The sequence below is a fragment of the Phoca vitulina genome, unplaced genomic scaffold (genome assembly GCF_004348235.1).
Source record: "Phoca vitulina isolate PV1807 unplaced genomic scaffold, GSC_HSeal_1.0 scaffold1, whole genome shotgun sequence".
NCBI classification, from domain to species: Eukaryota; Metazoa; Chordata; class Mammalia; order Carnivora; family Phocidae; genus Phoca; species Phoca vitulina.
In genome coordinates this window covers 37,757,316-37,781,770 of record NW_022589704.1, presented here as the reverse complement: position 1 = coordinate 37,781,770, position 24,455 = coordinate 37,757,316, and the positions used below count along the sequence as shown (strand labels likewise).

Below are 24,455 nucleotides of genomic sequence, written 5' to 3'. Positions count from 1 at the left end.
TTGGTATTAACAAAACTACTTCCCAAGTGCTTATTGGCACAGAGTTTAAATCCAGTGATGTTACCACTTAGACTATAAGTATCTGCTCGTACAAGAAAATAAATCTCAGTTATTGCTCAGCGATTTGGTTTTTCCAAATATCCCTTTCAGCTGTTACAGATGGCTGAACCCCTGCACCCTCCTTTGGAATCTTAGAAAGGCTCTTTGTTCTTTGTGACTATCGTAACCTTATGACCTGAAGGCACAGGGGTTTGTCAGCTCTTATCCTGACTACACAACGCTCAGGCTTCTACATTTTCTGCTACTGAGTGAGGCTCAACACGAGAAGTGATTATTATAGGGACCTGATCTAGACTTCACAAATGACAAGTCTTTGGCAGCTGCTAAGGCTAAGGCGTCTTTGGCAAAACAATCTTGCTGGGAAGTCACTCCTCCCTCGGTCCCCCCAAACACCCCAGGCTGGAAGGGGTCATCCCTGGCAGCTGTCCCTAAAAGGAGAGTGAGGCCAGGCTGACGGCAGCTGTTACAAAGATACCAAACAGAGATTCCAGGAGGAAGGCTGGGTCCAAGTAAGAGTGCTTTTATGAAAATACATGGTAAGGTCCTGGGGTCAGCGCTGCAGTGGGATGTACTTGAGAGCTATAGCTGAGGGTCATTTTACTTCTCACTAGGTGGGTCATGCTATAAGGTAGCTCTGCTCTCCTGACAGAAGAAGGAAAGGCACACTTGCAGTGAAGACAAGGCTTTCCAAAGATGACACAGACATAACTGTTATTGGTATTGTCCAAGGTTCTCCCGCTTTCCTTTGACAAAACCTAAGACTGTGTGCACATCTCAGTGATGTCCTGGTTGGATGTCATGTCTTAGTTGATGTGGAATTTAGATGTTCTGAGACAGCTTTATCTATCTTTCAGAGTGTGGAATTTGCCAGTCTTCCAGACAGTACCACATAATGATTAAAAGCTTGAAACTGAGATTCAGATAAACATGGTTTGAGTCCTGGTTCTACATCATACCAGCTGTATGACCCAGGGCAAGTTATTCAATTTCTTTGTACTTTAGGGTATGCACAATGTGAAATACACATAAAAATGGGGGTTCCTTCACAGTGTTGTTGTGAGAATTAAATGAGACGATGCAGGCACAGGGCCTAGGCCAACATGCTTGCAATAAATGTTCATTATTATGAATTTACTAAAAACAGGGTTGTTAAATTTGTCCTCCATGAGAAGGCTTTTTTTTTTTTTTTTAAGAGAGGGAGGGAGGGAGAGAGAGAGAAAGAGGTGGGAAGAGGGGCAGAGGGAGAGAGAGAATCTTAAGCAGACTCTAAGCCCAGCACAGAGCCTGACACAGGGCTCAATGTCATGACCCTGAGATCATGACCTGAGCCAAAATCAAGAGTCGGGTGCTTAACTGACTGAGCCACCACAGGTACCCGAAAGGCTTTGAAAGAAGTAGGGTTTTGTTTTGAGGGATTGGTTCTTTCAAGGAATGAAGCTCTGATGACTTTTTATCATTGTTCGTTCCATGAACTCTGGTGCCACAAAGTTCAGAGTGTCTCTCATTTTTCAGATCTTCCTCAATTTCTTCCATCAGCATTTAGTACTTTTCAGCAGATGAGTCCCATATTTCATTTTTTTGGCAGTTGTGAATGCTATTATATCTTTAATTTGATGTCACGTGTTCATTCCTCCTATATAACAATGCAACTGATTTTTGTTATGCTTATTTTGTATCCTGTGACCTTGCTATACTATGAGTTCTAGGAGTTTTTTTCTTGATTCCTTGGAATTTCCTCTGTAGACAATCATGTTATCTGCAAATAGGGAGTTTTAGTTTTCCCCTTCTGATCTTTATGCCTTTTATTTCCTTTTCTTGCTTTTTTTGGATCTGGCTAGCACTTTCAGCACCACGTTGAATAAGAGTGGTGAAAGCAGACATCCTTGCCTTGTTCCCAGGTTTAGGGGGAAAGCATTCAGTCTTTTACCATTAATTAAGTATAATGTTAGCTATTCTTTATGAAGTTGTTAGATGCTTTTTATCAAATTGAGAAACCTCCCCTCTATTCCTATTTTTCTGAGAGTTTTTTTAAAAAAATCTATTCAAGATGTTGAATCTATTCAAGGTGTTGAGCTGTCATAATTTTCCATGTTGTTTGACAAAATCATGTGATTTTTTTTCTTCTTTTTTTGTGATTTTCCTTCTCTAGCCTATTAATATGGTGAATTATGTAGATTTTCAACTATCAAAATAGGCTTTCCCTATGATGATCCCACTTGGTCATGATATATAATTCTTTGTATATGTTACTGAATTCTATTTTTTAATATTTTATGGATTTTTGCATCTATATTCATGAGAGGTATTGGTTTATATTTCTGTGTCTTTGTTTGGTTTTGGTGTCAGGGTATTAACTTCATAAATGAACTGTATGGTGTTCCCTTCTCTTCCATTTTTGCAAAAAACATTTTGCAGAATTGGTATTAATTCTTTAAATGTTAGGTAGAATTCTCCAGTGAAACCAGGACCTGGATACTTCTTTTGGGAGAGTTTTAAAATCCAATTTTCTTTCTTTTAAGATTTTTAAATTTAGGGCGCCTGGGTGGCTCAGTTGGTTAAGCGACTGCCTTCGGCTCAGGTCATGATCCTGGAGTCCCTGGATCGAGTCCCGCATCGGGCTCCCTGCTCGGCAGGGAGTCTGCTTCTCCCTCTGACCCTCCCCCCTCTCATGTACTCGCTCTCTCTCATTCTCTCTCTCTCAAATAAATAAATAAAATCTTTAAAAAAAAAAAAAAAAAGATTTTTAAATTTATTTGTCAAAGAGAGAGAAAGCACCACAAGCAGGGGGAGTGGCAGGCAGAGGGAGAAGCAGGCTCCCCGCTGAGCAGGGAGCCTGATGTGGGACTCGATCCCAGGACCCTGGGATCATGACCCGAGCCGAAGGCAGATGCTTAATGACTGAGCCACCCAGGCGTCCCTAAAATCCAATATTTTAAGTAGTTATAGGGCTATTCAAATGATCCACGTTATATTGGGTAAATTGTGGTAATTTGTGTTTTATGATTAATTGATCCATCTCACCTAAGTTGTCAAATTTATGTGTGTAGAGCTATTCACAATATTCCTTTATTATCCTTCTGATGTGTGAAAGGTCTCTAGTAACATCCCATTTCATTCCTGATACTGGGAATTTGTGTCTTCTCTCATGCATGCTCCGTCTCCCTCTCTCTTTTTCTCTCTCTCTTTGGGTCAGTCTCAGTAGAGGTTTGTCAATTTATTAATCTTTTCAGAAGAACCAGATTTTTAAAAATTGATTTTCTCCACTATTTTTCTATTTTCAATTTTATTTATTTCTGCTCCCATCTCTAGTATTTCCTGTTTCTGCTTATTTGGACTTTATTTTGTTCTTCTTTTTCTAGACTGAGGCGTGGAAACTTAGATTGACTTGAGACTTTTCCTCTTTTCTACTGTAAGCATTTAGAGCTATAAATTTTCATCTGTGCTAATCTAACTGTATCCCCAAATTTTGATTTGTTGCATTTTTCTTTTCATTCAATTCAATGTATTTTTTTGGAATTCCCTTGAGATGATTTTCTTTGACCCATGGATTATTTAGAAGACTGTTATCTGATTACCAAGCACTGGAGATTTTTCCTGGTATGTTTCTGTTACCGATTTCTAGCTTTATTCCATTGGGGTAGGAGAACACACTCTATATGATTTAAATTTGTTTACATTTGTTGAGGTTTGTTCAATGGTTCAGGATATCTTGGTGAATGTTCCATGGGCACTTAAAAATATTCATTCTGCTTTTATTAGGTAGAGTGTTGTATAAATGTCAGTTAGATCCTCTTGGTTGATAGTATTATTGAGCTTTTCTATATGACTGAGGATTTTCTGTCTAGTTGTTCTATCAATTATTGAGAGAGAAGTGCTGGAGTCTATAATTGTGGATTTCTCTTTTCAGTTCAATTGGTTTTGGTTTCACATAAATTACAGTTCTGTTGTTTGGTGCCTATACATTTAGGACACTCTCCTTCAATGGGTTCCAATCTTTACTGGGCTGCCTTCCCAGCATCTTCTCCTTGGGCTCCAAATTATACTACCCTCCTGCCCCATTCAGGCCTGCCCAATGGGTTTTTAACTGAATAGGAAGGAAGGAAAAAAAGAGGGAGGGAAGAAAGGCCAGATTAAATTTTTTAGGATTTTAAAATATATTCTCTTTAAGAAATCTTCCTTTCTCCTACATCATTGAGCCTTAGAAGCTCCCATACCAAGAGCAATAATTCCCCTTCTTTGAGGCCCCTAGTGCTCACTATCCATCTGGAAGAAATTACAGAAAATGTGTGTATGTGTGTGGGGGGTGAGTGTATGTAATTTTAATTTGGTGGATGTCTTGGTATCAGTTTGACACATTAGTATAGGTTTTCAGATCTTGAGGAACAAAAAAATGGAGGGGATATTGCAATAAAACGAGTTGGTGCTGGGAAATAATCAAATCTAAAGAAAAGGCCAAACCACAGAAAAGTAAATTTTCATTTCTTCTCTCACCTGTGTCTCTTCTATAAAATACCTTCCTAACAGGACAGTCACCATAATAGTATAAACTAGTATTTAAGTTTTAACACTAAGTCAGGCTTAATCATTCATAAGTGTATTTCATTTGTTCAACAATTTGGGTACCTGATAAGTGCCTGGCATTACTAGAACCTCTGTCTTATAAAGTTGGTATTTAAATCCACATATATGTAAAGGATAATAGTTTATTCTTCCTTCGAGCTTGGCATTAGTCTTTCCTAAAACAATGTTTCTAAGTGTGTGACTTTGTATTGAACCGATGAGTCACGGGGTATAATCACACACTAACTTTATTCTGCTTTTCCCAATACCGGGTCTAATCTCCGGTAGGAGGCTACTTCTTTTCCTGCCACCTCAGATAAAATCTCCAGCTAATAATAAAAAGTTCTCTGGGCACTTCAGTTACAAGTACAACTTCTTATCAATAAGTAGTACGTCTACTCCAGCGCAGTAATCACAAACTCTGAATGCTGTTTAATGTTGAAGCTTCTCTCTGCCTCCCACAACGCCTGCAGTGGGGAAGGAAGGAGACAGGGCTGACTTCTCTGTCCCCAGCCTAGGGCTTCTCCTCCTCCTTTCTCCTCATTGTCTGCCTCTGCCTCTTCCAGGCCTGGGAGAGCTGGGAAGAGAGGACACAGAAGGGGACATGGACAATGGTCTGACTGGCACCCTTCTAGCAGTGACCTTCTCTGTCTATCTGGGATGCTTAGGGAGGTTCTGAGCAACCCCCCCAACACCGGGACCTCTCACCTACAGTTCCGTCTCCCTATGTGAATGCACCTCTCTGCTAGTAGCTCACATTCTCTCCCCGCTCCGCACCCCCCCTCCCGGCCCCGCCCCAAGCATCCTGGGTCTCCTCACTCTTGAATAGGATGCAGGAGAAGTGCAGGCCAGCTGTGGCCCTTGGCTCACATTTGGACATTGGGAAATGTATACTTTTAACCCATCACTGGTGGGGATGGACTATTTCTCAAATGCAGACCTCTTTTTATTTAATTTCTGGCAAGCAAGCTCTGGTCAGAGCTATATATTCTTTAGATTAATCATATGCCAGTTCACCTGGCCCCTTAATTGTATGGGACACGTATCAGGTAGCCAAAAAATCTCCTTGGAGCTTCTGTCACTGGGCTTGGGGTCAGGAGGAATCATCCTTATAACCTGCTATGGTGGGAGGGGAGTGGTAGTGGGATTTATAGCAGAGCTGTGCCCAAAGAAATTTGCCCTCAGATCTCCAAGTTCTTAGATGGGTAAGGGGGCCGTGGGTTGAAACGTTAGTATTCCACTTTGAAACGTGAAGGCATTGGCCCCCACTGTCCTGGGGCTGTCAACAAATGTCAAACTGAAATTGTTTACTTTAATACGCCCCGCTGAATGATTCCTTCATCAGTTGCCAGATTCATTCACAGGAAAGAAAAAAAAAAAACCTTGCGGCTATATTACGAAGAAATAAATGAAAACACTTTGTCATAAAATATTGTCTATTCCACTCTTCTGAACATAGATTCATGTCACATGCTGATTTAAATTTTGTGGCCTATATTTATATTCCTAGCCTAGCAGGCTGCCAGTGGAATCAAAAGATCTGTGCCCACCCCTCTACTCCCTTCCTTAATGAGAGTTCCCTGTAAGATTTTATGTTTCTCAACTAAATTAGAAGAAAAAACAAGACCAGCATTGTTAAGATTTCGTCTGCCCATCGGAAGTCTGCCTGCTGGGAGGTCATATACACCTCCAGGTCCATCTCTGAGAAGCACCTCTGGGAACAGAAAAAAAAGTCATCAGAGACTTGTTTGGGGCTAGGGTTCAAGTCTGCTAGTTTTTCATCTTCTCATATTCAGGTAACTGCTTAGACACCCTACTCTTTTTAACTCTTCTTCTATACCCTGCTTTCTTAGTCTTGAGAAGCTTAATTAGACCTTGCCAATGTAAGTACATATTCTACAGAGCTACATGATAATGGTTTTCTAAGGTCCTGTGATAAACACAAGAAACAACTCAAAACACTGAGTAGTTTATTTGAAAGCAGCATAATTTCAGTGTTCAGTTGCCCAGATATAGTTATCTACAGAGAATCCTAGAAACTCCTAGGATAGACAAGCAGGGGCATCTGTCACCCCTATGGACTCTCACAGTTGAGTTCAAGTTAGCTCATAACAGAGAAAGGAGGAGAAGGTCCCAGGGAAGCAGCCAAATTCCAAGTAATTTGGCATGGTATAATCTCGGACTGAACTTAATCACAGGCCTAGAGTTTTCAAACAATCTTTCTAAATTTCTGCAGGCAATTTACGTAATTATATTGGCACATACATTTTTCCATTTCAATAACAAAGCCACAAAGATCTTTATGTTCACAGACAAATCTTTAATATTGTAAGAGAAAAAGAGCACACCAGTATTAACTCACAAATTCCAAATAGGGGCATGATTCTGTGATTTTCCCCTTCAGAGCCAGTAAGAATGCATTCCAGATAGAGGAAAGGGGAGACATAGGGCTCTCCTTCGCCAACTCCCTTCCTCCACTTAGACATAAGTTTAATTCAGACACGAGATGCTTTATTAGTCAAGTCTCTTCCATTCTGCTTTGATATTTTGAGCCCAATTGAATATGACTTATCACAGCTCTCAGCATATATTTGTGGGGAAATTTTTGCTTGCACCCATAGTACATACGTTTTTGATCACGACCAGCTAAGAACACTGGCCTAAATAGGCAGACTTGGCAGAATCCTGGACCCTGGCTATTCTATCAAGGCTAAGGAGTTCATACTACTTTCTGGAAGTTGTTTGCTCATGGAATGAATTCAATATAAATTTATATAAGGAAGTAGAGTGAAAACAACTAAAATAATTTCTGTTCCTTTTTGATTATAGCAAAATAGACTGAACACAAAGCATAGTTTATAAATTCTAAGCTTAAGATCACAGACAGGAGCCACAGACCATGAATGCCAAGTAAACCCATACCAAGTTAAATGTCAGAGTCAAATAAAATCTGCATCAAAATTAATGATACGTATTTAATGATATGCATAATCACAGTAATTGCTCAACTAGATGGGAAGAGAGGCAAAAGACAAATTTTACCAGCCTTACAAATCAGCTGGCTCTGAAGACCACCTATCCTCCTCAATTCCACACCAACTCCCAAAGGACAAAGGCCCTGGTGTTGCAGGGAAGGCTCAGGGGCTACAAATACTCACTTACTCTATTCCTTCCACAGGCCAGAAACTAGGGAATGTGACATAAAGAAATGACTCCCTGCATAATTCCTGCTTGGAGGCTCCAGGAAGCCATTCAGAGCTACTAGAAACAGGTCTTTCATTGGTATAATTCCAGCAGAGTCAGGACCAGTCTGTTAAAAGGATGATCCCCCAGGAGGACAGGGGTGTTTGTGTGGTAAGATGAGGGAGCAGACTGGCATGGCAGCGGTGAGTCTGAGAAATGCACCTCCTAAATGCATACCGGCTAATTAGTTTGCTTTCCGAAAGCCTAGCACCCAAAGAATGGGAGTTTTAAGGAATATGAGGGTATTGTGGTACGAGAAAGAGAGAAAGGGAGTATAAGTTAGAAAAGGTGTTCCTCAAAAACCCAACTTCTATCAAGAACAAGCCCTATTCTCATCACAAGAAAAAAAACCACTACCTTTTCTTTTTTTTCTTAAGATTTTATTTATTTATTTGAGGGGAGGTTAGGGGCAGAAGGAGAGAGAGAGAGAGAGAGAGAATCCCAAGCAGATTCCGTGCTGAGCGTGGAGCGTGACACAGGGCTCAATCTCACGACCCTGAGATCACAGCTTGAGCCGAAATAAAGAGTTGGACGCTTAACTGACTGAGCCACCCAGGCGCCCCTCTTTTTCTTTTCTTATTTTTTTTGCATGTGTCCACATGAGGTAATGGATGTTCACTAAACTTACTGTGGTAATCATTTAACAATATATGTAAGTCAAGTCATTATGCTGTACACCTTTTTTTTCAAGGTTTTTTTTTTAAGATTTATTTATTTTGGAGAGAGAAAGAGTGTGAGTGGGGGGAGGGTCAGAGGGAGAGGGAGAGAGAGAATCTCTAGTAGATTCCCCGCTGAGAATGGAGTCTGATGCAGGATTCCATCTCAAGACCAAGATCATGACCTGAGTGGAAACCAAGAGTTGGACGCTCAACTGGCTGAGCCACCCAGGGGCCTCCGTTTTGCTGTACAGCTTAACTTTGTATGTTGTATGTCAAGTATATTTCAATAAAACTGAAAGAAAAAAATAACTAAATGGCATTTCTGGCATGTGATAAACATGTAGGAAATGCCATTCGGGGAGGTCTCAGCCACTCCCCAATCTATTTGCAGCTCTGTGAGCCAGCAGTAAGGCTAAGATGGCTGCAGTGGTCTGGCCCTACGAGGCTAGTCCTAGGGGAGAGCCCAGGATGCTATTTTGTTTTGAGTGGTACGGGGAAGGACAAGAATGTTGGTATCTCTGCTTAGCTGAACCACACCCAAGAGGAATCTTAGGATGTATTTCAAAATGGACATATACAGAACTTTCCATCCAACCACAATCATTCAGGGTAATGAGGAGTATTTTCATCCCATCTGTGTTATAAACCCACTCAGGTCCTTTCCTGAGGGCAAACGATGACATTTCTACCAATTTATATTGATAATCTGGCTTTTTCAACTGACACTATAAATTAAGATCAATGGATACCTCCCCTACCTACTTTCAGATGTCTTAAAATTGCCAAGAATAATCATCTCTTTGTAAATCACACAGGGCAAGTTTTGATACAGTCAAAGAGGTAATTTCATTATCAGACAGAACTTCGAAAACCTTCTTGTGGACAGAAAACCTTTTCGTTGGATAACAGAAATAATGGCCCTGAAATGGCTTTCCTGAAAAATGAAAATAATACGCAATATATTATTTACAGAGAAAGAAAATGTTACAGGATAATCATTCTCAGAGTTACTTATGCTATGGGATTAAAGATACTCATCAAAAGTACTTTAAAACAGCAAAGTTATTAAGATTATAATAACTCTGTAATAAAAGTTCATATGTCCAATTATGACATGTGGTTTTCATAGAGAAAACCAATTAAAGACAGCTGTGTCTTAAGTACATTTTGGAATGCAGATTCATAATGGGTCGTAACAATAGTAAGCCTTCACACTGCCACTGATTCCTAAACATACACACATGCACACACACAATTTGTGAGGAGCCTTTCTTATGTGGGACCTCAACACAGAGTCCTATCGGGTGATAGGTCGAGATCAACTTCCACAGCAATGCTGGTGTTAGAAGGCAGAGGGATATCGTCTTCTATCTTAACCAGTTCCTACCAAGCTTTTGCTCCATGCCGAACAGCCTTGGGGGAGCGGGGGTGGAGCTTTGCCCTGCACTGGAAGGCAGCATGGTGTGGTAAACATTTCTTGTTTTTTAAATCAGGAATCCCGATTTGTGAGCCTGCTTCTTCCACTGACCAGAGCTGTATCTTTGGTACAAACCAGTTACTGCCCTGTGGTTTGGTTTGCTCCTCTACAAGATAAGGGACTGCCCCTTGGCTACATGTGGTTCTCCACGGAAGTCCATCTTATAGAAGGCTATGGAATCACTGGATTTCTACATCTTCCTATGGAACTGGGTGGTTTTGAAATATGTCTACAAATTCTTTGACACCCTTCCCTTTGAAAGATGGAGTCTACTTTTCCGCTCTGGAGTGACCCTGTGGGACCTTCAAGGCTAGATCATTAAGAGCAATACTGTCTTTCTCTCACTCGTTCTCCTTCTGGCTCTCTACCACTCTGTCCCTAGCAGAATGCTTTTGGATCCCTGAGCCACCATGTAAGATATCCAACTACTCTGAAACCACCATGCTAGAGAAAACCAGATAAGGAAGCCCCAAAGAAGCTATTGAAATCTTATAACCCAGGGGCGCCTGAGTGGCTCAGTCATTAAGCATCTGCCTTCGGCTCAGGTCACGATCCCAGGGTCCCGGGATCAAGTCCCACATCGGGCTCCCTGCTCCGCGGGAAGCCTGCTGCTCCCTCTCCCACTCCCCCTGCTTGTGTTCCCTCTCTCGCTGTCTCTCTCTCTGTCAAATAAATAAATAAATAAAATCTTAAAAAAAAATAATAAATCTTACAACCCAGGTAACTGACATATGAGTAAAGAAGACTTTGAGATTATGCCAGCCCCAGACATTGACTGTAATCTCAGAGGATACCTTTAACTGGAACCACTAAGCTCAGCCCTTCCTGAATTCCTGATCCACAGAAACAGTAAGAGATATTAAATAATGACTGTTGTTTTGAGCCACTAATTGTTGGGGTGATTTGTTATGCAGCCACAGTAACTGGAAGAGGAACTCTGATGGAATCAAAATAAGAGGGAAAAAAAATGCCACCCCAAGGTCAAACAAGGAAATCTTCAGCATCCACAAGAAGCTCAGGAAAAAAGACTTAGAAGTCTTCAAGAATGATGAAGGTAGGTACAATTCACTAATAAATGCCACACACAGCAACACTAGAATCATCAGCTCTTTATTTCCAGTCACCTCTTCATTTTCAAATGTCTGTGAACGTTTTTCCACATTCACAGTTAAGAGAAATATAGTAAGAACGACCCTAAGTGGGGGCGCCTGGGTGGATCAGTTGGTTAGGGTATCCAACTCTTGGTTTCAGCTCAGGTCATGGTCTTGGGGTTGTGGAATTGAGCCCCTTGTTGGACTCTGTGCTCAGCGGGTGGTCTGTTTGAAGATTCTCTCCCTCTGCCCCTCTCCCCACTTGCGTGATGCTTAGGAGATGATAAACAGTGACCTATAGGCAGGATTTAACCACAAACCCATGTTTTTTCTTCCTGACCTACTCAGTGTTTTCAAAATAGGAAATTTCACATAAAAAGTCTAGATTTCTAGTTTCTCTTGAAGCACTGGACTTCAGTCCTGAGTATGAATTACCACCTGATCTCCATCACTAGAGCTGACAAGCTGTTTCTCCCTTTAGACATAGCATGTCCTATTTGCCACAATCCCCCCACTCCCTATTGCTCTAGACCTGGGCTCACTTCACTTGTTCACTTTACATTTCTGTCCCCATGGTCATTGAAGTTCATGTCTGGTGACCTACACCAATAGAAGGGTCTGACCTCAAACCTCCAGATGATTTTTGGTAACTATAGGTTTGAAATTTTTGGTGGTTTGGAAATTCCAATAAATTCTGCTGTTCTGTCACTCAGCATCAGGTAAATACAAATCAAAACCTCAATGAGATACCACCAGTCAGAATGGCTAAAATCAACAAGTCAGGAAATGACAGATGTTGGCGAGGATGCGGAGAAAGGGGAACCCTCCTACACTGTTGGTGGGAATGCAAGCTGGTGCAGCCACTCTGGATAACAGTATGGAGGTTCCTCAAAAAGTTGAAAATAGAGCTACCCTATGACCCAGCAATTGCACTCCTGGGTATTTACCCCAAAGATACAAATGCAGTGATCCGAAGGGGTATGTGCACCCCGATGCTTATAGCAGCAATGTCCACAACAGCCAAACTATGGAAAGAGCCAAGATGTCCATCAACAGATGAATGGATAAAGAAGATGTGGTGTATATATACACAATGGAATATTATGCAGCCATCAAAAAACCCAAAATCTTGCCATTTGCAACGACGTGGATGGAACTAGAGGGTATTATGCTAAGCAAAATAAGTCAATTAGAGAAAGACAAGTATCATATGATCTCACTGATATGAGGAATTTGAGAAACAAGACAGAAGATCATAGGGGAAGGGAGGAAAAAATGAAACAAGACGAAACCAGAGAGGGAGACAAACCATAAGAGACTCTAAATCTCAGGAAACACACTGAGGGTTGCTGGAGTGGAGGGGGAGATGGTAGGGATGGGGAGGCTGGGTGATGGATATTGGGGAGGGTACGTGCTATGCTGAGCACTATGAATTGTGCAAGACTGATGAATCACAGACCTGTACCCCTGAAACAAATAATACATTATATGTTAAAAAAAAAAAAAAAAAAGAAGATAGTAGGAAGGGAAAAATAAAGGGGGGGAGTCAGAGGGGGAGACGAACCATGAGAGACGATGGACTCTGAGAAACAAACTGAGGGTTCTAGAGGGGAGGGGGGTGGGGGGATGGGTTAGCCTGGTGATGGGTATTAAAGAGGGCACATACTGCATGGAGCACTGGGTGTTATACGCAAACAATGAATCATGGAACACTACATCAAAAACTAATGATGTAATGTATGGTGACTAACATAATAAAAAAAAAAGAGAGAGAGAGAGAAAAATTCTGCTGATGTGCCCTTGCCAATTTCTTTGCCTAAACTACAAATGTGGGACCATGACAAACTTATCCCTAACAGTTACGTAAGTCCTCTTACAACATTGTTATTGAATATTAGGGTGATCAGTGTGACTTCGGAAAAATATACTGAGCTTATTTGATACATCCAAATTCTCTTTAAAATACAAACTGCCCATACAGCAGTCAAACATTCCTAGTCCAAGTTAATATGGAAACGAAGCAACTGCCAGTCAGCTGTGAGATTAGGATGGACAGAAATGGAACAAGGTCTACATATTGTGAAGTAAAATAACTTAATTACTTACCACAGAATATCTTCAAGGCAATTTCTAGTGAGGACTTAATTAGGCAATGAGAGCATTTGTGAGAGATTAAGACCAGCATTTGCAGGGTTCGTGTGTGTGTGTGTGTGTGTGTGTGTGTGTGTGTGTGTGTGTGTGTTAGAGAAAATAAAACAAGACAGAACAACTCACCAATTCCAGACATTGTCTGTGGCCATAGGCAGCAGCATAATGTATGCTATTGTAGCCTTCCTTGTCCCGGATAGATGGATTTGCATCATTTTGAAGCAGAAACTCTAGACATCTGTAAGTATAAAAATGTGGTGTTATTTTAGAAAACATCTCCAGACCAAAAGCAATAACTAGTGTAAGTATTTTCCTATTATGAATGTTCCACAAAGCACTTTGTGAATTTAAGTGTTTCTTTAAAAATCCTATGGCAATGACGGTTTATGTACTGAAGTTTTACATGTGTGTGTTTCCATCTTTATTTCAGCTTAAAATAGCCATTCTCGAATTCAGGAAAGGTTTTAGGGACAAGAGGGTGGTTAGGTTTATTGAGAGGGGGGAAAAGAAATTATCCATGACTATCCCCTCCTCACTGAGTTGTTTTAATGTCATGATCAATATTGCATATTTATCCACACACGGGTTCATGTCTGGACTCTGTTCTGTTACAATAATCCATTGTCTCTTCCTGCATTGATAACAGAATGTTTTGGGTTTTCTTTTTATAGTTGATGTACAATGTTTTATTAGTTTCAGGTGTACAACACAGTGATTTCACAATTCTATACATGATGCGATGCTCACCACTGTAAATGTAGTCACCTTCTGGCACCACACAATGTTATTACAATATTATTGACAGTATTCCCTGTGCTGTACTTTTCATCTCCATGACTTATGTATCTTACAGCTGGAAATGTGGACGCCTAATGCCCTTCACTAATTTCGCCCATCCCTCCACCACGCTCCCTGTGGCCACCTCCAGCAACCACCAGTTTGTTCTCTGTACTTAGGAGTCTCGGTCTGGTTTTGTTCGCTCCTTTGTTTTGTTTTTTAGATTCCACATATAAGTGAAATCTTATGAATTTATCTTTCTCTGTCTGACCTATTTCACTTAGCATAATAAAGAATAATTAAGGTTTTTTTCCTTTTTACCATATTTTTTGGGGGGTTCCTTTTTTTTATTTTAAGTTCAATTAATTAACAATATAGTGTATTATTAGTTTCAGAGGTAGAGTTCAGTGATTCATCTTGTTATGTTAGTCACCATACAGTACTTCAAAATTTTTTGACGTGGTGTTCCATGATTCATTATTTGTGTATAACAGCAGTGCACAGAACCTGTCTGTCATCAAGATTACTGAATAGGGGCACCTGAATAGGTGGCTCAGCAGGTTAAGCAGAGTTAAACTTCTGCCTTTGGCTCAGGTCATGATCCCAGGGTCCTGGGATCGAACCCCATGTTGGGTTCCCTGCTCGGCGGGAAGCCTACTTCTCCCTCTCCTCCCTGCTTGTGCTCTGTGTCGCTATCTCTGTCTCTCTCTCTCAAATAAATAAATAAAACCTTAAAAAAAATTACTGAATAATGAGTTTTAGAGCTCCACATTCAAAAAATGAAGTCTCAAATTTAACAAAGAAGTGGTTAGTCCATTGTAACAAGGGGGGGGGGTGTACTTTTAGCCTTGCTATTGGAGACTCTACCGTCAATCAAAAGGTTGGAAAATGAAAGCTAGAAAGAATAAGAAAATAACAACAAGAAAAGAACTTAAGAATAATAAAAAGATTAAAGGAATGGGCAAATATTTAAAACATATAACGTATTAATTCCGTAACCACATTTGAACATAGAGGCTTAAATTGCATCATTGTGTATAGACTAGAATAAAATAATAAATAATAAGCTTAGAAAGCCTCTTCTGACAGAGTTGTAATTTTTCTGAAAAAGCCACAATCTTTACAGTAGGTTGGAGGAAGGAGCTCCACGTTTGCTGAAATGCCTCCAACTCCAGGACACGAGTGTCCAGGGATGTATGGAGTTCTCTTCCAGGCCTGTTACAAGTGGTACAACCCTGCTGGCCAAAGAGGGAATAACTAGGCGGGAGCACCACTCCATAATCTTAGTTTTCTATCTGTGGCAGTGGGACAAACATGTCCTTTATAAGGTCAAGCAGATTCAATTTCATACTCAAATCAAAATTCTCAAATACTCAAATCATATTTAAAATATACAATAGATGTGTGTACATTAAATAAGATCTTCCAAGGGGAAGTTTCTATAGTTTAGTCAAACACTTTATTTTTGGTTTTGTTTTTATTTATTTTTTATTTAAGTTTTTATTTTAATTCCAGTTAGTTAACATGCAGTGTAATATTAGTTTCAGTGTGCAATATAGTGATTCAACACTTCCATACACCACCCTGTGACTCAAACACTTTAAAATGACACTCACCTATCTTTTGGCATAAGGCAAAAGGAGTAAATAAATCACACATAAACATAGTTAAAACACGTTTTAATTTCTAGAAAAACTGATGAAAGACATTAATTTTTTAAACCAAATATCTACATGTCACATGATTTATCCATAAAATGCTCCATAATAAATCAAACTAATATTGGAGTTCTGATATCATGCAGTCTTTGGTAACTTGCACCTTAAAAGGAAGTCTTTTTTTTTTTTTTTTGGTAATTAAATGCCCATGGACAGGATCCCAGGTCTGACTCATTTTAAGCAGAATTTGGCTCCTGAAATAAAATCATTCAATAGGAATAGCATTCCAGTGGACACACAGTCTCCAGCTTCTGAAAGAATTACACTCTAAAAATCAGTTGGTGAATTTAATACGTAATTTGGAAAACACTTGGACTTGCTTCCAAAGAGTTATTTTCCCCAGGATAGAGCTGAGCTATACTACCAACAGCACTCTTAGAAAAAACAACAGTACTATAGAATTTGAATATTCTCCAGATTGTTTCTAAGGGGAAATAAATTCCAGTTTTCACTGGGGATGCTTGTCTTTTCTCCTAAGAGGCCATGGCTAGCAATTTTGGAACCTAAGCTGCAAAATCAAGACATGCACTTTAAATCAGGAATGCATCTGGATGATAGGTGCAGCCTCTCTGCATGAAAGCGCTCTCAGGCACTTTCGCCTGCTTGCCCTTTTTCCCTCTGCATCAGCTGTTAAGAGGACTGCTCTGGCACAGGACAAGCTGACATTTCGCTGGAGAAGGCGGCATTTGCTGAGGTGCCTTGAGATTCTACAGCCTTTGAATATCATTAAGTTTGGAATATCAGGGCAAAACCGTAGTCATTCTGCTTGACTATGTGTCCTGTCCCCAGCCCAGTGACAGCCAAAGTTACGTCCCACAGCCTGTATCAGAGCCACACTCTCTAACTCCCCTCCCTCCATGGTCTAGACATGGGAGGAGAGCCCAGTGGGCAGCGGGAAGACCCCAGAGGGGACACAAGCCTTCAGGTCACAGAGAAATTGGTTCCTCTGACAGCGGGAGAAGAGAATAAACACGCTAAGAACTGTGTGTGTGCAGATTCCTAGAGCACTCCACCCCCTAGGTCTCACAGAGCAGGACACAGAGTGTGGGCAGCACTCATTCGTTTGCTCATTTATTTAAGTTATTGAACTCCCCGCAACATACTGGGCACTGCTCTGGGCAGAGCACGACCTTCGCACGGTGCCTTGTCGCACAGGGAGGACTGTCGGAGGACAAAGCACTAGAACTTCCTGCGCATCAGCACCCCTGGGTGATGGCAGTGACTCCCGGCTCTTGTCACAGTCCGGGCTGAGTCTCTATCAGAAGCCAGAGAGAGGCCGGTGGGATGAGGCGAGGCAGGGGGCAGCTGTCGGCAGGAGCAGGGGGCTGTTTGTGAGCTGGTGTGTGTGTGGGAGAGCACCACCACTTTATTTCACACTGGATTCTCAAAACATTTATTTCTAGAACCTGCTAAATAGTTACCCCCCAAGTCATTAAAGGAGAGCCTAAGGCCCTGGGAGGAGGCTTAATATGTCCCCTGAGGCATATGATAATATATGGCAGAGTCAAAAATGATATTTAAGACACCTACTCCTAGAAACTGCTGACCCATCACAGTGACGGTCTCAGTAAAGTTTCCAATTTTAGGAAGAGTTCCTTGTGTGAAAATAGCATAACTGAAGGATATATTAAAAGAATCATTTCTTCTTCACTAAAGGCAAGCCCATATCACTTCCTCAAGAACCCAAATAAAGCCCCCAAATAGTAAGGCTGGCCTATGTAGCAACCCAGAAGAGCAGACAAGCATCAGTAACCACCTCTTGTGCTTTCAGCTGAGCAGAAACTTACAATGCGGCTTCCTTTTCCTTCAGCTCTCTGGCTCTTTCAAGTTCTTCTGAATTTTCATGGGCATTTCCTAAGATAGTCTTACTTCTCAGCATAAGGGAAAGAAAAAAAAATTACAATTATTTGCTTTCATGGCAAAGTTGCTAATGATTTTGATACAGCTTATATCTCAACGACTTTTCCTGCAACCCAAAAGACATAAGCACTACTGATTTTTTTCATTGAGGACGTACGTGGTTCTCTGAAAGGCCATCCAGTAAATCTGTTCTCTTCCACAGAACCCAACTGAGAACATGACTTTCCTAGAACTTCTGCCCAGGTATCAGAGAGTAAGACACCAAGTTGCCCACCCTTCCATAAATATCCTAAACTCCCCAAGTAAATAGGAGGTGATGGAGCTTAAACTTCCCTGACTCCTACCACACTCCTTGCTGCCTCCTTATCAGTTCAGCATCTCATTTATCCAGGAATGGGGTTCTAGTCACCCCTCAACTGCCAGAGCAATTCTTCATCACCTAGGATTCCTTTTTATAGCTCTTAACACATGAAGTGTACTTGTCCCCCCATTCTATTCTAAGTGAACAGCATAGAACCTGCTACAGAGTAGATGCTCAATAAACATTTGTTGAATTAATAACTAATAAATGTCGTTTCCTCTGAGTGAGGGCAACTGGAAGGAGGTCTCCCCTAAAAAGATGTGCCTATGAGATCCTGAGTGCAGCTACATCACTCGCCAATATCATATAATATGAACAGTGTTTTCCAAACTGGAAATATGGATCATAATCCACTATGGAATTATGAAATCAATTTAGTGGGTTGCAGTATTTCGTTGCCTTTTTTTTTTTTTAACAAAATAGTAGAAGAAAATATCAGAATGCATCACACATACTAAGGGTAAATATGGTCTTACAAAATTTTTGCTGCCTTTTTACATACATATTTAAAACACACCTATTTGAGTGTGTATGCTGGGTCATGATGTAAAATGTATTTCTTACTGTGGGTCACTGTAAAATATGTGAAAGCCACTGCTGTATAAGAAAAGAATTTAGCCCTGACCCAGAATCAATTCCATAGCACAGCACAGCAAGTAAGTCAATAGTTCTCCAAACAGGGTCACCAAAAAGCATTCCTATGAAGGAGGCCTCGGTCCTCGAGTCTTTGAGAACAATCTCATAAGCTGTAGGCAGGCACCTCTCCCTCCTTTCCCACCTGAACTGGTTCATTTATTTCTGCTTTCTATTCCTAGGCACCTAGAATCCAAACATGTCCAGGGCATCCAACCTCCTCCCCTTCAGCTCCTGAAAGAGCATTCATGCCCAGTTTGGAACAACAGTACCAATTCTGCACACACTGACACTGCATTTGAAGGCTACTGGGATTATACATAGATGGATACTTCTGCCATGTAACGAATTTATTAGCAAATGTAAGTCTGAGGGCAAATGAAGCATTTAAGTGGTGATGATGAAAACTGTAGGATATGACAAAATAAATTACAAGCGATTTTGAATGAACTGAAAACCTGAGCTTGACAGCCCCACTTGGCATTCAACCCAAGACCGGAGAAGAGAAACAACGGGGCAGTGACACGTAATAATCAAACATAAAGAGAGCAGAATGGGAAAACCGGGGTTAGGGATGAGGCAATTCTAACTCCTCTGGGTCTGGATGAGAGAGATTCTTCATTCACAGCTTCAAGGAGGCAGCATGAAGAAAACTTAGCAAACCCTCCCCCTCCCCAGTCATACCCCCAAAGGAAATTTGAGCAAGCCTGTTTTTACTTTCTATCCATGTCTGATGCAGCAGCATAGTGCAAAGCTGTGCGTCCCCAGTCATCTGTTTCATTAACGTTGGCCCCTGTGGTCACTAATGTCTCAATACAGTGGAAATGACAATTTGCAGCTGCATAGTGCAAAGGCGTCCTGAAAAACAGACAGCAATTTATTACTTCATTCATCTGAAAAAGACACACACCCACCCCCCCCCCCCCCCCCCCCCCGCCCCCGCCGCCATCATCTGCATTAGCACTGACAGCAGCATTCCTAGGAGTGGGGAAGCTCTTTAGCTCTCAGAGTGTAGAGCCAAGGGACATGCCTTCCTTTGACTTTATAACTTGGAGCTGAGGCCACCTACCTGGGATCTATCTTCTCTTTCCATTCCTAGTGCCTATCCTGGTGTAGGTCTACACTAGCTCTTTTGGACTATTGCAATACCATCCCTATTGGCCTCCTTAGCTCTAATCAAACTTCTATCTAATTTCTAGTTGGTATGAGTGAAGAACTGGATTTTCTAAGGTCCGATACCCACATAGGACATTCTGTTCTAAAACCACTGGTCCTCTCTACTGAGAAAAGCCTTGATTCCTTAGTCTGGAATCAAAGACCTTTCTAAGCTGAGCCCAAACTACCTTCATGAAGTTTCTCTATCCCCCCTATATGAACCCATCAGTGCATCCAAATGGGATCACCTGAGGTCTCCCCAGTCACATCCACATCTCCCCTGCCTATCCCCATGTTGTTTTCTTCCCTGGAATGTCCTCTCCTGAACCACTTCTACCCATCAAAACCCCAAAGCTTCTTAAGTCCCAGAAGTTTCTTTCCCTTTTGTCTGAGATTGTGCAGCTCCTGTCTGGGTCTCTCATGAGCTCTCATCCCACATTGCCTTGACTTTAGCTCTTGGTATTGTCTCGACTTTAGCTCTTGGTATTGTCTCATCTTCTCCACTGAACTACAAGTCTGTTGGGGGTAGGGATACAGACTAGAGGGAAGAACAATATCCAAGGAATCAGAAGCCCTGGGTTCTAGTCCAGGCAGATCTGTAAGCTGCACCAAATCACATCCCCTCTCTGGGTCTGGGCTTCCTTGTCCTTACTTCAATAATGACCCATGAGCAGCTGCCCCCTAACATCTAGTCTAGATCTAAAATTCCTGGAATTTTACATGTACACGTAAATTTATTATAGGTATAACTCATTTAGTTTCTCCAAGCTCAATTTCTTCATCTATTAAAAAGGATAGGAAGCATCCCCATTTATCTCATAGAGTTATTATGAAAAACCAAGTGGGTAGCATAGGAAATACATGCACCTTGCCAAGAGTAAGGCACTGCAGAAACATGAATTCCCTAGCCAATAGTTAGGGAATAATAATCAAATGGAATACTAGAAATAAAATAACTTTATCTCATGAACTATTTATTAATTTTCAAGGCCACTCTTTTATATTTTACAGTCAATGAATGGGCTTTTTTACTGGTCCACTAGAACAGTGTGATGTGTGCTCCAGTTGTGGAGTAGGGAGGGTCCCAGGGGAGCAGAGAGGAGGGGCACCCGTGCAGCGGGGGCGGGAGGGATTATTTGATATAAATCTGGAAGGGTGAGTAGGCGTTAGCCTAGGTAGGTTGGTAAGAGAAGAAATCTGTCGCAACTCCAAGAGCCAGGGTGCACGTGGAGGGGAGGGGTAGAGAGATGCTATGGGAACAAAACCGGAAGAAGGCAAGACACAACTGGCCCTTCTAACAGAAGCCGTGAGAGGAGATGCTTGTCTTGGGGCCTGTGCCTGCTTTGTTGGTGTTTCGCTACAAAAAGGGATTTCCTTCTGAGGATGGAATCTCCCCAGCTAGCTTCCCTGTTTACCATTTCACTATAACATGATTTCCAGATGGACTGCTCCCCACCCCTGTTACTGAGGCACTTGAAGCAGAATTCCCTGTGTACATACCTCCCACACTTGTCCTTTTTATGGAAATCTGCTCCGCTGCTCTGCAAGAGTTTTATACATTCCACATTACTAGAAAGACAGGGAAAAAAAACATCATTAAGATGGTAGAGGTCAATTGCTGGGCTATCTTCAGAAAGAGCTGTTTTTGGCGAAGTGCAGGCCAAGATGAAATGATAACTCCAGCTTTAAATTCTGCTAACGCAAAACCAACCTGAACATCTTAGAGGAATACAGTATTGCAAGGATCTGAGGTTCCTGAAATTCCTTTTTTCCAAGCTAATAAATCAATGCATCAAAGAGCTTGATGGAACATTTTCAATTCCATGACCAAGGTATTTAATGATTATTACATGGTTAAACCTTTTAGTGATGTTTCATCGTGTATCCCAAGATTCTCCTTTAAAACCATCAAGAGTTTGGGAAACAACCCCTTACACCTATGATGATTTCATGTCACCTCTAAACAATGAGCCAGAATGGAGAAGCATTACCTTTTATCACAGGAGAATGAATTCACCGTGATAACCATTTTCAACCCAGACTCTCCATAATGGGAAATAAAACAGCTGCATTTCCCTGTCTTTGTAATACAGGTAAATAAATGTACAAAAAATAAAAGGCCGAAAATGATGTAATGGAGCATAGTGATCTTCCAAAGCTTTTTTGTCATTTGCAGAAGCAATAAATCATGTTTAGTAGAGAAAAAGGACCCACTGAAGTGAATTTTCCTATTGAAAGGCATGTCGCTAAATATTAATTGTAATAGGAGTTTCAGATATGAATCCAGAATGGTGTGTTGCCAAGGTCTGATACTTTTTTTAAATGTCGGCATAAAAAGAGAAAACCACCCATTATTGTTCTAAACTTGGAGTGCTGAGTAGTCGTCTAGGATTTATTGTTTTATTATCATTTAAATATGAAAAATGATCTCATTAATGAGGAACCCGAGCATAGCTCCCTCTACCCCCATCCACTCTTTGTAGCCACCTTTCTCAGAGAACCCGCTGTTTCAGTCATAAAATATAAGAACTTTCTGAGACCATTATGTGTTGGTGTTGCATGCCAGTTGATATAAAAGCACCTGTCTCTTACTGAAGAAAACCAAAGGATCAAAGGCAGAGGCAGATCCAGTTGTGTGACTTATGAAGCTCATTCGATTTGGAGAGAGGGGTTGGGGAGAAGGAGATTCATTTAAAAAATAACACACAATTATGAATATAAAACTAAATACAAGATTTCGGAAGGGACCCATGCAAATAAGGGCCCTAAAGCTTCACAGTCAACCCACCTCTGATAAAAAGGTAATGCCTTTGATAATGTACAGATGACAAATGGAGAAGCATTGCTGTTCCCTGAGGACTAGCAAACTGATTAAGAACTAACACCTTACCCAAACAAGGTCATCCGAGAGAGGCCATGTTTGGTCAATGTCGGGTCATATATCAACAACATATTGATCAGAGCCTTACTCTCACCACTGATATGAAAAAGAGTATCTGATGAAAAATGCTCTTTACAACTTGAAACAAAAAGGCAAGGATTAAATCGCTTCTTGCCTATGCCTTGGGTTTTCTTGACCTTCAGTCCCTTTAACCATTTACGTACTTAAAAATCGGTTTTGAAATAAGGACAAAAATAGCTGTAAATAAACATGAACTAACTCAATCTTGGATTCCCTTGATCATCCTCCACCTACCAGCGACAAAAAAGGAAAAATTTAGGAACAAATCTCAAATTATTTTCTTTTGGTAGAGTGCATATCAAGTAGATACATATTCTATAGGCTGAAGACCTACAATTAAAAAAAAAAGGGAGAGAGAGAAGAGAAAACAAAAGAAAACTATTTTCTATATGAGATGGGCTAAAAATTTTTCTTAGGAAGAACAAACATACAATTAATATGGAAATGCAAAATGTTATTTGGTATTGGTAGAAATGATTCTTACCCACCTTACTAAGGAAATTGCTTTTGATTCACAGACAACTTAAGCCAAGTAAGAGAAATTAGGAGTTAAGTCATGAAACAAGAACTGAAATTGCTAACTACTCACCCTCCTGCAGCAGCAGCATGAAGGCACGTTCTTCCAAATTTATCTGGGGTGTCTATTTCAAAGCCTGCAGACAGCACGTGCTCATTACTAAACAAGGATACTATGCTATACTTTTGTCCTAGTTAAACCACAAGAAACATTGCAGAGACAGAAAAATCAGTTAGTAGAAAAACCAGAACGCAAGCAATTGTAGTCAGAAAGAGGTTGTCATGGAAACGAATGGTAACTGCTCAAGCTTGGCAATTTTATAGGAAGAACCATGAAGTCTAGAAGAATTTATTTTCACATTCAGCCCTGGGTGAACAACAGCCCCATATTTCAATCCCAGGATAGAAATTTATGAAACCAATTTGAGATAAGTAGGGCAATAGACAGGCAGACAGAACACATGGAGAAAACATGGACAGCAAAGGAGTAATCTTAACATGCTGGAGTAGATATTTTCTTATGTGTATTATTAGCTTTCAGCTGGTTTAAGATTCGGGAAACATGCTTTCATGCAGGGATTATTTTTAAACATGCCAAAAGCAGTGAAGGCAGAATCAACCACAGGTAAAGCACTTAAAAGGAAAAAAAAATGCCTCTGGGATGTCTGTTGAATTAATTCATAAACAATCTTTGCCTTGCAGACCTCTATCACCTTTGAAAGCCAGGAACTTCTTAATACATGGAGGTTGGCAGAAGCAGTGATAAGAAAGATTAGCAAAGCTCCAAACCAGGAAGAATTTCTTGGTTCCAAACAGACCCACATTTAAAAAATAAAAATTAAACCTAGTTGGAGGGGATCACACTACAGGGATTTATCAGAGCCCACAGAGGAGGAAGGTAACGTGACATTTCTACTGTCAAACTGTGGGGGCTTTGGCCTTTTTTCCTTTGTTGAAAATATTAACTGTTAAATCCACCCTTTTAAGCCTCAAAGATATTTTCCCTAATTCCGACAAACTTCCGGTAAGCTATGGCCACCCCCCTGCCTGTCTCTCACTCTGGCTCACCCAAGCTTTAACTTGAAAAACAGACAAGACTCTCATCTCGGGGCAGGAATACTGACACTCAAACAGCAACAACACGAAGGACTGCTGGGAGCTGTCCCCAGATCAGGTAATGAATGACAGGAAGCACGGGCAGCCACTTACTCTGACCAGACACCTAGAGCCATGTG

General features: G+C 40.9%; 1 protein-coding gene across 6 annotated transcripts in view; it reads right to left on the bottom strand.

Moving 5' to 3' along the window:
• Positions 1–24,455, bottom strand: part of ANKRD44 (ankyrin repeat domain 44) — a 360,792-nt gene that overhangs the window by 81,000 nt on the left and 255,337 nt on the right. For 3 of the 6 annotated variants that reach the window (XM_032405615.1, XM_032405624.1, XM_032405652.1), the window contains exons 12-16: positions 23,294–23,411; positions 21,243–21,311; positions 19,305–19,445; positions 17,521–17,601; positions 13,365–13,476 (exon numbers count right to left, since the gene is read on the bottom strand). In XM_032405615.1, coding sequence (XP_032261506.1) covers positions 13,365–13,476; positions 17,521–17,601; positions 19,305–19,445; positions 21,243–21,311; positions 23,294–23,411 — 521 coding nt within the window. The remainder of the gene's footprint in view (positions 1–13,364; positions 13,477–17,520; positions 17,602–19,304; positions 19,446–21,242; positions 21,312–23,293; positions 23,412–24,455) is intronic. The other 3 variants (XM_032405635.1, XM_032405643.1, XM_032405663.1) reach the window with 1 other exon arrangement.